The sequence below is a fragment of the Budorcas taxicolor genome, chromosome 23, assembly GCF_023091745.1.
Source record: "Budorcas taxicolor isolate Tak-1 chromosome 23, Takin1.1, whole genome shotgun sequence".
NCBI lineage: Eukaryota > Metazoa > Chordata > Mammalia > Artiodactyla > Bovidae > Budorcas > Budorcas taxicolor.
The window spans coordinates 45,762,473-45,776,955 of NC_068932.1; the positions used below are offsets into that span (position 1 = coordinate 45,762,473).

A 14,483-nucleotide genomic window follows, 5' to 3' on the forward strand; every position below is an offset into this window, starting at 1 on the left:
TTAGTTCATTTATATATAATACACTTAGGTAACATATTGAGTTTATATCAACTGTCTTTCTATTAATTTTCTGTTTTGCTCATCTATATTATGCTTTTTTCTGCCTTCTTTTGTACCAATCAAAATTTTCTTTTCATTGTCCCATTTTCTCTCTCTTGTGTTATTATTGTCATGCACTTCAAGTCTACAAATATCTTAAACTTCATAAAGCATTGCTATTATTGTTTTGTATAGTTGGCATTCATTTGATATGTTTCATACTTATCGTTGTTTTCTCATTTTTCTTTTAATTTTATGTTTCTCTATAGAATTATTTTCCTTCAGTGCAGAGAAATCATATAGCATTTCTTTTGGTGTAAGTCTGATGCAGGTTTATGCCATCAGAGTTATGGTATAAGTTTTATGAAAATTGTTGGTTTCATCTTTGTTTTTGAGGGGTGTGTTCATTTAATATAGAATTCTAGAGTGACAGCTATTTTCTCCTCCTAGGGTGTTATTTTCTTTTTTGGTTTCCATCCTTTCTGGTGAGAAGTCAACTTTCAGACTTACCGCTACATCTTTGAAGCTAATGGTGTCTTTAAAAACCTTTTTCGAGCTATGTTTGCAATTTTTCTCTTTTTTTCCTGTGGTTATTCGCGGTTTTACTGTGGATTGCGTAGGAATGGTTTGCTTTTTATCCACCCTACGTTGGATTCTGAGAGTTTCTTGAATTCTGGATGGTCGCTTGTATTAGTTTCAACAAATGCATGGCCGTTATCTCTCTAATGTTGCACTTGTCACATTGTACCTGTCAGTCTCTTCTCTAACTTCAGTTACACGTATCTTAGCTTTCTTCAGTATGTCCTGCATATCTTAGCCCACATTTCTATGTTTTCTTTCTCTTCTGTCTATTTTCCTGTTGATTGTCTTCCGTTTCACCGATTCTGTTTATAACACTGTCTAATCTCAATTTTACCCATATAATGAATTCTTTATTTTAGATATTGTATTTTCGTTTCAGAATTTTCATCTTTTTTTATACACTCATTTTTCTACAAGAATTTTTTTTTATCTTACCTTCTGTTTTCTCCATCTCTCTATTTTCCATATTTTCAGTTTTCTATGCTTTCCATCTTTTCTGTTTTACAGTATAATGCTATAATGCTTATGTTTATTTTGCCATTCTTGTGACAGGATGTAACTACTTGCTAACTACAATATCTGGACCACCTGTGGATCTGTTTCTGTTGTCTTTTCCTTCTTTGATTTGGCCACATGCTCAGGTATTTTGCTGTGTTTAGTAACTTGTTTGAATATGGGACTGTGAATATATACAACTGTCAAAGCCCCAGGTGATGTGATCTTCTTCTAGAGAGGACTGATCTTTTCTCTTCTAGGCAGAGAAAGTGGGACTGGACTCTTAGGCTACAGAGGCTGTGTGTAGCCTTTGTAAGCCTCAGTCTTTTGCAGTTTTCCTGGGCTTTCAACTAAGAGTCTGCTGTGTTATCTGGGCCCTTCTCCCTGGCATTTTTCAGACTGAGTTCTTTATCTCTGGAGACTGATAAAAACTCTACTTTGCTTTACAGATGTTTTCAGTTTGGTTTTTAGTCCCCTGCCCCATTGAGGCTCAGGAATTGGCAGATATGCTGGGGCAGAGCGGGTGGAGGAGAATGGCTGAGTATATTCTAGAAACTTGCCCAAGTATTTGCACCAGTCTGCCAAGCTGTGCTTAATTTTACCAGCAGGCAGAAATTCATGACTTCATAAGTGTCATTGTTGGGTACTGTTTATACAAGCTCTACTTTGAAAGCCTTTTGCAAAACAGATACACTAGGTTGCAATTTTGCATTTTAGACAGACTTTGTTTCCTTACAATGGAACTCATTTAAATATAAGATTACCTCTAGGGTAATTAATTATCACTTAGTTTACAAAATTTTCCATTGTACACAAGTTTTCAGGTATGGTATACTTTTAATTAGGCAGAAAGCTAGTCTATATTAATAAAACATCTGCGTTGCAGCATTTTAAAATGCAAATGTGTTGGTTTTTAGTAACACGGCAGCTTGAAGTATCTGCTAATAAATTATTTATAGATGAAACTTATTTACAATTAGCAACATGTATTTGCATGCATGGAACCAATGTACAACTTCTTTATTTTCCATTTATTGAATATGTTCTACCTTTTGAATGTTTTCCCAGAGCCACCAATTCTATGATGAAAGAATATCATTCAATGATAATATATAGTATCATTACTCTGAGATCAAGTCATTTTTTGCATTTATTCTTACAGTGTTATTTTTGAATGATTCTGAAATCATGGTAAACTTGTCTTTGGGATAGTCTGTTATGTGACATTATGGGTTTAAGAAACACGGGCAGGATATACGCTGAAATGTTAATAATGAGATCTCTGCGGGGCAACATTAAAGCTGGATTTCTCCCTTCTTCCTTCCTCTCTCTTCTCCTTCCCCTTTCTCTCCTTCCCTCCCTTTTTATTACATTTCTCTGGTTTTCAGACTTGTAGAATGTAGACAAAAGACAATAAATAGAGCGATTGAAGATCAGCTTCTTCAGCAGGAGGCAGACCTTCCTAGCTGAGTGGTCCAGATCATACCCTCACTGCCAGGTCCTCTCCCGTGTTCTGTGGACGCTGAGGACGTTCTGTCATGGTCTGACTTGCCAGCCAAGCGGCACCTTTAGCGTCTGTGGACGCGGGAGCAGAAAGCGGTCGTGTGCCGTATGCCGTGTGCCTGCCCCACAGATCCGTGTGTTCCTTTGCAGGCTCTATGAGAACAAAGGAGAGGCCGATTTCGTGGAGTCCCTGGTGCAGCTCTTCCGGTCCATCAGCGAGATGATGAGCAGCGTGTCGGACCAGACCGTCCGGGTGAAGGTAGGCCCTCGGGTGCTGCAGCGGCGACCGTGTGCGGGCTGCTCTTAGACGCGGGGCTCCCCGCGGACCCAGGAAAGCAGGGACTACTCGCCTATGAGAGCTGGACTTCCCAGGAGTGGCTTTGCCATGACCGTAATCGTGGTGCCTGTAGTGGGATTCTGTTTGATATCTCTGTAGCTGCTCTTAAATTTTGCTACCATTGCTTTTTTTTTTTTTTCTTTCTTTAATTAAATTAGATTATTTAAAATTTGGCTGTGCCGCTCAGCATGTGGGATCTTAGTTCCCCAACCAGGAATCGAACGCATGCCTCCTGCAGGTGAAGTGTGGAATCTTAACTGCTGGCCGGCCAGGGAAGTCCCTTCCATGCTCTTTGTCTCTCTGTGGGGAGAGGGTCTCAGTGTCCTCACGGAAGGGTGGGGAGGTGGATGGGAACAATGCTTTTGTCTGGTGTCAGGGCGGCTCAGTATCTGAGCGGGAGTGGGAGGCTAAAGCTCTAGGTGCCCTAGGCATCTGCCAGCCCTCAGGCGAAGCTGTGCCCCTAGTGATACATCTTCGTCCTCCAGCAAGTCGGGATCCAGCCTTCCTGTTGCCCTGCTCTTCTCATCACCTCATTATCTGTTCTTGCCCTGTGGTCCCTTGGGATAAAGATATCTTTATCCCAAAGGTGGGGTCTGGGTGGTCTTCAGGATACACTAGGTGTGGAGGTGCCAGGGGGCAGGGCATGGGGGGAAGCCCACAGATCAACCCAGAGCCCCCACACTCCCTAGCATCCCCCTTTCTGGAAATTTCCATGTGGCTAACTTACTGCAGAAGAAGCCGTGTAGTCTGCATGTGTCGCCCACGCTGATTCCTTCTGAGGACAAGACTCTTCCAAATGATTAACTCGTAGCTTTCATTCCACTGCCCCCTGTAGCCTGCTGTGTTCTCACGTTCCTCTTTGAATGTTTCTTTTAATGTGTCATTTCAGAAAGCATCTTTATGGCTATTGTCTTAAAACTGTTGTGGGAAAGTGATTTCCCAGCTTTTAAGTCTCGAGCAAAGATGTCCGTGTGCTCAGGTGTGTGTCATGTTGCTGTGCCCAGGGGAACCAGTGTCACTCAGTGTGAAGAGTCCTTTCATCTCAGAGGTGATGCTGCTGTCTGGAGAAGCTGTGGTCCCTTAGCATCCTTTCTGTCATGATGTAGAGCTGGTGGTCCGCAGAGAAAGCTGCGTCGTGCCTATTTTCAAGGTGTGGCTTAATGATTTTGGCAACTTACTGCCTGAAAGTGAAAGTCGCTCAGTTGCCTCTGACTTTTTGGCGACCCCATGGACAGTAGCCTGCCAGGCTCCTCTGTCCATGGAATTCTCCAGGCAGGAATACTGGCGTGGTTTGCTATTCTCTTCTTCACAGAATCTTCCTAACCCAGGGATTAAACCCACCTTGTGGACCGATTCTTTACCATCTGAGCCACCAGGGAAGTCCAGCTTATTGCCTAAAGCGGCCTTATTGTTCTGAGGTTAAAATTAACAGTGTGTTTGGTACATTTACTCCTAAATCCTGTGGCATTTCGGAAAAAACAGAGGCTGGGAGTCTAAGAATAGATACAAATGACAGGAAGTTTTGAGCCCAGAAATTCTTTTAGATTTCTAAATATACTGTTAGATTATTAACTTTGATTGGGCTTGACTTGTGTCTGCCCACCTCCCTGGATGTCAAGACATTTAGAAACTGTAGACTTGGAAGTCCTTCCTTTGGTGGGTGTTTTATTATAAGACACGGTGAATCCGGTGACGTTTGTGCGTCGATGCAAACCTCACATCTGCAAGACGGATGACTGAGTGCTGTGTGAACTGTTGCCGCCCTTCTGCTAATTTTGAATTTTGTTCTTTCACAATAGGTGCTTTCTCAGCTTCTTAGAGTTAAGAATTCCCGTCATGGGATCCTGTTTTTCTGTAGTTTTTAACTTTCTAAGTTTTGCTCTGTGGAAATGGAAATACAATTGTGAGTCATCTCATGTAGAGGAATTATGAAAAAAGCCTGTCTTGGGGGTTAAACTTGGTTTCCCAGGGTGGCCCTGGTTGGCTCTTTTGATCTAGGAGGTGATCAGCAGGCACCTATTTGTGAGTCAGGAGGTCAGCGTGGTCCATGCCTTCCTCGTGTCATTCAGGGTGACTTGATGTGACCGCTCTGAGCTCCTTGCTGTTACCTTCTCAGGACTGAAGCCACCACTTCAGTTAGGAGTGAGTCAGGCGGTCAGCGTGGTCCATGCCTTCCTGGTGTCGTTCAGGGTGACTTGATGTGACCGCTCTGAGCTCCCTGCTGCCACCTGCTCAGCACTGAAGCCAGCACTGACGCCCACCTTCTGGATTCAGGTTAGCATTTTACATCTCAGTAAACGGAGAGGCGAGAGAAGATTCAGATAGTAATTAACTTCAGGAAACACATGGAATCCACGTGGAAGTTTCAACATACATTTAGTCTAGAACCTTCTGTCTGCACATCAGACGGCCCCTTTCACCTGCCCACAGCCGTCCCCAGACATTCTCAGCAGGCGCTTCGGGGAGCCCTCTTGGCCGTCACACTTCCCCGTGAGCCGACCCTTGGACCTGTGGCCAGTGTCTTCCGCTTCTGTTCTCTGCTCCACCCCCACGTGGTCACTGTCTGCCTCTCCTCCAGGTACGCCCCAGTGACCCTTCACCTGCGGCCTCTCCAAGCCAGACGTGGTCATCCCCTTCCATTGCTGTCTCTTCCTTTGCTCACCACGACCATGACTACGCTCAGCCAGGTGCTCTGGATGACGTTATGGCAGCCTCTCTCTCTCTTTGCCCTCGGTGCCGTGCCTGACCATCTTGTTCCCTGACTGTATTTCAGCATTTCCCCAAACTCACATCCAGCGATGGCCGTTTTCTCAGGAAGTTGTCATGTTCTCCAGCTGCCTGGAGAAATGGGTCAGCTTCCAGTTTCTGCTTCACAGTCAATGCAGTCAACTCTCCTAGCCTTTGGTTCTTAGAAACACAAGTAGAGCATCCCTCTGGATGCCCAGAAGCCTCTGGAAGGATGGATTCCAATAGTGGCTAGAAAGAAGCATGAACTCTTAACGACCGGAACAGCCGCAGCTGATGTTCACTGATCACTTGCTACTCTGAGTGCTTTCTTATCTTTAGCATCTTGTGTGATCCTTAAGAGTAACCCTGTTCCACAGGTACAGTCATGGACTTTAGATGAAGACACCTAGTTATTAATGAACTTGCCCAAGGTCATGGGACTGGGTGTAGGGATGACGGAGGCCCAGATTGCCTGGTTCCAGAGCCACATTCCGTTCCCCTAGAGAGTGTCCCTGGGCAACAGTGATCCCATGGATCAGAAACAGGACCCATGACCGATCATCCACATCGACAGATAGCAAGTCTGGATCAGATCGTCTAGGGCTGTAAAGCCATCAGCTTCACTCCCCATGGAGCGTCTCACTGAAATGGATGTGTCCTGTGGTTTTTTGGCGGGGGGAGGTGTAAATCAACTAAAAACCTTTGACGCTGTGCCCCAGACGTTGGGTTTGTCCGAAGGAGGATAAGGGCAGTGCAGTGGGGCTGGTCCTGAGGCTTCCTGAGGTTGGGGTCTCAGTGATGGCCCCCCGACCCATGTTTACTCCAGGGGCTTCTGTGTCTTTACCACGCATGGATCTCAGTGCTAGATTTGGGGCGTTTGGGGTGTAGCCATCAGAATTAATACAAGCACTGACATTTTAACTCCAGTCCACAAATCTTACAGCTCTGTGGGATTTTCCTAGAAAAGACTACCCTGCAAACTGGGCACACTGTGCCCAGAGGATTCTAGAACCTTCTATCGAGGGTGACAGTGACCCTCATCCACAATAAAAAATGCATTGCTGTGTGTGTGGTGTGTGTGTGAAGCTGGAAAGTCTTTCATGAAGCAGTGCTTACCCCTTATCCCATGTGATGTATTCTGGCATTTTCTATTCTATTCTGGTATTCTTTAGTCTATTCTGAACTAATGTATTTCACTAAAAAAAATTGCTGGTTGACAGGCGCTAAATTTACTTCCTAAAGAGCAAGTGTATCTCAACCCACATTTGAAAAACACTGTTCTTTACCATCCTTTCTATTTCTTTTGCCGTCTCTCCTGTTTGGTTTAGTGTGAAATGTTATTAGTTTTCTGTGTGTCTTCCATCATCAAGAAAAGGCACAGGTTCCTGGTTGGTGCTCAGTGAATTTCCTGCCCAGCATGTAGTCTGGACTGGGGCGAGGATGGATTGAATTTGAGGCCCCTGAGCTGAACTGGGCACAAAGACACGTGAGACTTTGCAGTCCTTCCAGGGGGTTGTTCCTGGGGCGCCAGCTTCCTCGTCTCTTGCCTTTGTCACTACTGGTGGTCCCACGTCTGCCTGGCCTTCTCTAGAAGGAAGTGTGTTGGAAATAAGCTGTACTGTCATAGTAGTAAATGTAGTTGTGGGATGATCTTTGCCCTCCAGTCAGTATGGTTTTCATTTCCTTGAAAATGAATATCTGGACTTGAAGTACACATAATTGTCTTCTATCTAAAATTTTTTCCTTATGAAGAGTTTTGGCTGCTTTATGTCCAGTTCTAAGCTAGCATCTGGGGTTCATGACTGCTTCTCGCAAACTTGTAAGCTTCAAATATGTTTGCCCTCTTGAAAAACTCTCTGAATGTCTTAGATCTTGATTGTGCTCGCTCGGTTGTGTCTGACTCTTTGTGACCCCATGGACTGTAGCCTGCCAGGCTCTTCTGTCCATGGGATTCTCCAAGCAAGAATACTGGAGTGGGTTGACATTTCCTCCTCCAGGGGATCTTCCAGACCCAGGGATTGAACCCACATTTCTTGAGTCTCCTGTGTTGGCAGACGGGCTCTTTACCACTAGAGCCATCTGGGAAGTCCAGGAATGATGACAAACAATACGATTTCCTTGCAGATGAGAAACTCACATTTCACAGGTAACTGCTGACCTGTTCGGCGCCTCTGCTCTAGTAATAGCAGCTCCCCCTTGGCCCCTATTTCCCGAACCCCTCTGTCTTCCACTTCGTGTGCTGAATTCAAGATTTCTATAAGGATGTGAAGTCTTACCAGTTCCCCTAAACAAATCAGGGATTTGTTGTGTCCTTGAGCTCAGTATAAATGTAAAATGTGATCTTGTTAGAAAAGTGGAAAATGCCAAAAAGTCAATTAATAAAAATAAGACTCACTTGTCTTCTCACTGCCCATAAATTACAGTGTTAGCATGTGCTTCTTTCTAATTGTGGGCTTTTCCGCCTTACTTAGCATCGTCATATGTCTATGATGATGTATGAGATTACATATATGCTATATGTGTACAGATGTTTACATACACATGTGAATGTTTATATATACATACTTTTACAACTTGCCTTTTATTCACATACATTTACATATATCCTTTAGTATTTTTGAAGAACATCTATTCATTCATTGATTTAATTGGAGGATAATTGCTTTACAATGTTGTGTAAGTTTCTGTTGCACAGCAACATGAAGGAGCCGTAAATATACACATCTCCCCTCCCTCTGGGAGCCGCCCCATCCTCCAGCTCTGGGTCATCTTAGAGCGTGGAGCTGAGCTTCCTGTGCGATACTGCAGCTACCCACTAGCTGTCTGTTTTACACGTGGTCACGTATATATGCCAATTTGCTACTCTCTCAATTTGTCCCATCTTCCCCTTCCCCCACTGTGCCCGCCATGAAGGACATCTTTTTTAAGGTTATATTGCTTCATGGTTGTGCCATAGATTATTTTACTAGTTTTCTGCTATAGTTGGGCACTTAGATTGCTTCTAGCTTCCCTCTCCATGAACAGTGCCTCGGTAACCTCCCTGGCAGGCCCTTTCTCTATGGCAAAGAGCTTGTTCTTTCTGGTTAGCTGGCTCCATCCAGGTTTCCAAATGCTCTGAAGGTCTGTGAGGTCGGGAGCAGAGGTGTCAGAACTCGCTGCCCACCTGGTGAATCTGCGCCCTTCCCTCCTGGGCTGTGGTGTTCCCATGTGATTGCCTGCCCTTCACGCTAGAACCCAGGTTCTGTCTGGGATTCTACTCGTCCCCTGCTTCGTGGGACTGAGGACTGGACTGCAGTGTTGGGTGCCCCGGGAGCTATTTGATCCTAGGGAGTCACCTGCTTACATAACCTTGGTGTCTCTGTGCAGGATTGGTGGCTGAATCAGGTAAGGAGATGAGAGCTCTGCTGAGTCCAGTTCCTTTAGCTCAGATGATTCTGGACCCCAAGGAAGCCAGCCAGTGAGACATGGGAACCATCATAGTTGTTGTTGTTTAGTCGCTAAGTTGTGTCCAACTCTTTGTGACCCCATGGACTGCAGGATGCCAGGCTTCCCTGTCCTTCACTAGCTCCTAGAGTTTGCTCAGATTCATGTTCATTGAGTCAGTGATGCTGTCTAACCATCTTATCTTCTCCATCCCCTTCTCCTCCCGCCTTCAGTCTTTCCCAGCATCAGAGTCTTTTCTGATGAGTCAGCTCTTCACATCAGGTGGCCAAAGTATTGGAGCTTCAGCTTCAGCATCAGTCCTTCCAATGAATATTCGGGGTTGATTTCTTTTAGGATTGACTGGTTGGATCTCCTTGCAGTCCAAGGGACTGTCAGGAGTCTTCTCCAGCACCACAGCTCGAAAGCATCAGTTCTTTGGTGCTCAGCCTTCTGTATGGTCCAGCTCTCACATCTGTACATGACTACTGGAAAGACCATAGCTTTTAATATATGGGCCTTTGTTGGCAAAGTGATGTCTCTGCTTTTTAATACACTGTCTAGGTTTGTCATAGCTCTCCTTCCAAGGGGCAACCATCAGAGATAAGGATGTATTCTAAATACATGAGGAGCTTCAGAGCCATGCTGACCCTGGACCATAGCTGTCTGGGCCCCAGTGGGGCTAGAGCTTCTCAGCTCCCAGTGTCTGTACACACATCACCTGGAGGGCTTGTGAAAGTGCAGATTCCCTCTTAGTCGTTCCCGGGGGGCTGCTGGTCTTGATTCCTGGCCAGTCTTTGAGGTGGGCGTGGCCAGGACTCATGTGCTAGGACCATCCTGGCTGCCCCGGAGTGGAGGGTGGGGAGTGGGAGTCTGGGCAGGTGCTGATGCTCCCCTGCAGGCCGTCTTCACCTGTGTACTAGCCCTCCGCTGCCCGATGTTCTAGACTGTTCTGATTTCACAAGTTTTCCATGTATACAGATGGTAAGACACAGTGAAGTCATGACTCACATCAAAAAGCAGCAGCAGCAGCAAGAAGAAATAAAGGGAAGAAAATATTCTAGGGCATTTGCTTGGTAAACCTGTGGCTCAAAATGCTTCCAGCTGTTCATTTCCATGCTGCTTTTCAGGCTGTGGTTTCTCGACTCCTCAGAGTTCCAGAGTCTGGCTAAGTGATCTAAACTCACCTGACACGGGGGCTTCCAGCTCCCTCCAGTTTATAATTTGGAAAGCATGTCCAGTGTTGGATTTCTGGAATCTCCTTCCTGGCCAGAGTTCCTGGTGGGGAGTTCCACAGTCTTCTTGGCTACTGTCCTAGGAGACTAGAGAGGCCACCCACGTGGGCAGACTTTGTCTGGAGCTGTCTGGATGGAGACAGTTTTTCCTAGCCGTCTGCCTCCCCATCCCCATTTGAAGTGGGTAAGACTGCAGCAGTAGTGGAAATGCAGCCTTAGAGGGAAGCAAGATGATTTCTGCTCTCCACTCTCTTTCAGCAGACCAACAGAGAGTTTTTAGACTTACAACCCAGATAAGATTCACTTTACCCCCTTTTATCATCATTTCATGATCTCCTTTTAGTGTTGACTTTCTACCCAAGTTATGGTGCACATGCGTGAGAGTTTTTGTATCCGTTGTTACAACCTAGATAAAGTTTGCTTTACTCCATTTTTATCATTGTATCACGAGCATTTTTCCATATTATTGAGTAGTTATAATCATAATGGCTCTATACCAGTTCAGAACAGATACCTGAATTGATGTGCATTTGTTTGCTTAATCAAATGATTTTTCATCATCCTAATTTTTCCATTGTTGAATACTGCGATTTTTGCTTTTAGCATTTTAAGCCTGTTCAGTTCAGTCGCTCAGTCATGTCCGACTCTGTGCAACCCCATGAACTGCAGCACGCCAGGCCTCCCTGTCCATCACCAACTCCTGGAGTCCACCCAAACCCATGTCCATTGAGTCGGTGATGCCATCCAACCGTCTCATCCTCTGTCGTCCCCTTCTCCTCTTGCCCAATCTTTCCCAGCATCAGGGTCTTTTCAAATGAGTTAGCTCTTCGCATCAGGTGGCCAGAGTATTGGAATTTCAGCTTCAGCATCAGTCCTTCCAATGAACAGCCAGGACTGATCTCCTTTAGGATGGACTGGTTGGATCTCCTTGCAGTCCAAGGGACTCTCAAGAGTCTTCTCCAACACCACAGTTCAAAAGCATCAATTCTTCGGTGCTCAGCTTTCTTTATAGTCCAACTCTCACATCCATACATGACCACTGGAAAAACCATAGCCTTGACTAGATGGATCTTTGTTGACAAACTAATGTCTCTGCTTTTTAATATGCTATCTAGGGTGGTCATAACTTTCCTTCCAAGGAGTAAGCATCTTTTAATTTCATGGCTGCAATCACCATCTGCAGTGATTTTCAAGCCCCCCAAAATAAAGTCTAATACTGTTTCCACTGTTTCCCCATCTATTTTCCATGAAGTGATGGGACTGGATGCCATGATCTTAGTTTTCTGAATGTTGAGCTCTAAGCCAACTTTTTCACTCTCCTTTTTCACTTTCTTCAAGAGGCTCTTTAGTTCGTCTTCACTTTCTGCCTTAAGGGTGGTGTCATCTGCCTATGTGAGGTTATTGATATTTCTCCCAGCAATCTTGATTCCAGCTTGTGCTTCCTCCAGCCCAGCATTTCTCATGATGTACTCTGCATATAAGTTAAATATGCAGGGTGACAATATACAGCCTTGACACTCCTTTTCCTATTTGGAACCAGTCTGTTGTTCCATGTAGTGAACATGGAACTGTTCATGTTTAAGCCTGTAGTGAATGATTTTATTGAGAAGTAGTTGGTGGCATTGATCTTTCATTTAATTTTGTGATGAATTTCCTCCATGTTGATTACCACATGTTCCTGCCTCTGTCAGAGGAAAAGCCTTTGATTTGAGATTGCAGGATTCCAGGCCCTTCCCAGCCACCTGGCCTGTCCCCTGGATGATGCTCACTGGTGGAAACGTGCTCCTTTTTAGTTCTTGGCTTCACTGGTCAGGCCCTTGAAGTGATTGCCTTCTCCTTGCCCTTGACCTTGGCTTTCAGGGGTCTCTCCCCTAGCTCCCTTCGTCCGCACTGTCTGCCTCCTGTGTGTCCCCCTGCCATTGGACCAGACACAACCCCCACCCTGCTCCTTCCACCATTGCATTCAGGGTTTATTCTGTGCTCTGTGAAAATCAGCGGGTCTCATGGATGGCTTTATGTGTAGTACATTTCATTTATTTGCTCATTTGTTTCAAAAATTCATTTACTCCTGTGTTCGTTCTATGTGCCAAGCACTGGACACACAGCATATATGACACAGATGTGGGCTGTGTCATGATGATTACATTTATGTCAGTGAGACAGATGTAAGTTAAATCACCCTGCCCATACGTGTGTAGTTGTATGATTTTAAGCACAGGATAGACATGAATCTCTAATTTGAGATTGTTATGAGTCCTTTTGAGGGAAGTAGGGGATAGGATGACAAGGTGTATCAGGGGATGAGAAGAGTTGGTTGGGGTGGGAGGTTGTTTCAAGGAAGGTTTGACTTCCCTGTGGCTCAGGTGGTAAAGCGTCTGCCTACAATGCAGGAGACCCGGGTTCAATCCCTGGGTTGGGAAGATCTCCTGGAGAAGGAAATGGCAACCCCCTCCAGTATTCTTGCCTGGAAAATCCCATGGATGGAGGAGCCTGGTACGACTATAGTCCATGGGGTTGCAAAGCGTTGGACACAACTGAGCAACTTCACTTTCTTTTCAGGAGTGAAAGAAGCACTAGGTGGGGGGAACATGTTCTGGGTAGAAGAGCAGCCTGGAAGGTCTTTTCCACTTTTAAGGACTGGCCATATGATTAGCAGTTGTGGGTGGACAGATGGGTAGTGAGGCTGGGTGGTATGTTGGGAGAGCGTAGAGCAGCGGGTGAGCGTGTGAGGGCAGAGCCCTGTGGTCCCGCTCTGGATCCGTGGACACCACAGGAGAGGTCATGCTCAGGCCTGATTTGGCTTCTCAAAGGGCCATTTGGCTGCTGTCTACAGAAGGGATGGGGGTAGCAGTGATAGGGTGAGAGGCTGACATCAGGTCTGGGTGATCTGTCCTACATGGGCCTGGACTACAGTGAGGTCCTCAGCACTGTTGACACCCAGGGCCCATCCTTCTTGGCTGTGGGGCTGTCTTGCACACCAGAGATGTTTAGCAGAATCTCTGGCCTCTACACACTATATGCAGTTCCTCGAACCACAACCAGAGATGTGTCCGGACATTGCTAAGTGTCTCCTGGGGTTGAGGGTGGGGGCAAAATGGCCTGTGGCTGAGACATTGGGTTCCTGGATTGGTGAAGAGTGTTGAGAGGGAGGTTGAGACTTGCTGGTGTCATTTACAGACTGTGGTGGTGGCTCTGATGTGGGAGGTGAGAAAAAGTGGAGGAGGTGTCATCTCCTCCCGAATCTTTAGCTTAAGCTACTGTGTGATGGAGGGACAGGGCTTTCTTGGTGGTGCAGCGGTCAAGAATCTGCCTGCTGATGCAGGAGATGCAGGTTCGATACCCAGGTCGGGAAGATCCCCTGTAGGAGGAAATGGCCACCCACTCCAGTATTATTGCCTGGAGAATCCCATGGACAGAGGAGCCTGGCGGACTATAGTCCGTGAGGTCTTGAAGAGTTGGACACGACTGAGCATGCAGGCATGATGGAGAGACATCTTAAGAAACGGGGAAGATTCTACAATATGTAGACATTGAGGGTGGGCTTCTCCTGAGACCCTGCTTAAAAGTCATCTCTTTCTGAGAGCCGCTGTGTTAGTAACTTTGCCTGACTCCATCGTGGGAAATGGGTTCCTGGGCAGCTTTCGTGTGCTGGTAACTTATTTGCATGCTTTTGTGTGGGTATCCCCCTGCCATTTCTAACTGCACGACCATCGTTTAGGACGGGCCTCTCATTTTCTGGTTCTTTTTAGGCAGCGTCCAGTTTCCACCCCTTGTCTCCTATCTCCTTAGTGGTGCTGCTGGCTGGGTGGCTGGAGGTGCTTATGTAGATAGAGGGCCTGTTGCTGGTAGATGCTTGGTTCCGTTCAGTTCAGTCGCTCAGTCGTGTCCGACTCTTCGTGACCCCGTGGACCACAGCACGCCAGACCTCCCTGTCCATCACCAACTTCCGGAGTTTACCTAGACTCATGTCCTTTGGGGTGGTGATGCCATCCAACCATCTCATCCTCTGTCATCCCCTTCTCTTCCCGCCTTCAATCTTTCCCAGCTTCAAGGTCTTTTCAAATGAGTCCGTTCTTTGCATCAGGTGGCCAAAAGGAAAGTACCAAATCCAGACTCCCTTAGGCTTTGGGGAGAGCTTATCTGAT

At 46.0% G+C, this 14,483-nt stretch overlaps 1 protein-coding gene across 5 annotated transcripts in view; it reads left to right on the plus strand.

Moving 5' to 3' along the window:
* The window catches only part of DOCK1 (dedicator of cytokinesis 1), a 563,137-nt gene that overhangs the window by 127,311 nt on the left and 421,343 nt on the right, over nucleotides 1-14,483 (plus strand). For all 5 annotated transcript variants that reach the window (XM_052661098.1, XM_052661102.1, XM_052661099.1 and 2 more), the window contains exon 23: nucleotides 2,770-2,878. In XM_052661098.1, the coding sequence (XP_052517058.1) occupies nucleotides 2,770-2,878 (109 nt within the window). The remainder of the gene's footprint in view (nucleotides 1-2,769; nucleotides 2,879-14,483) is intronic.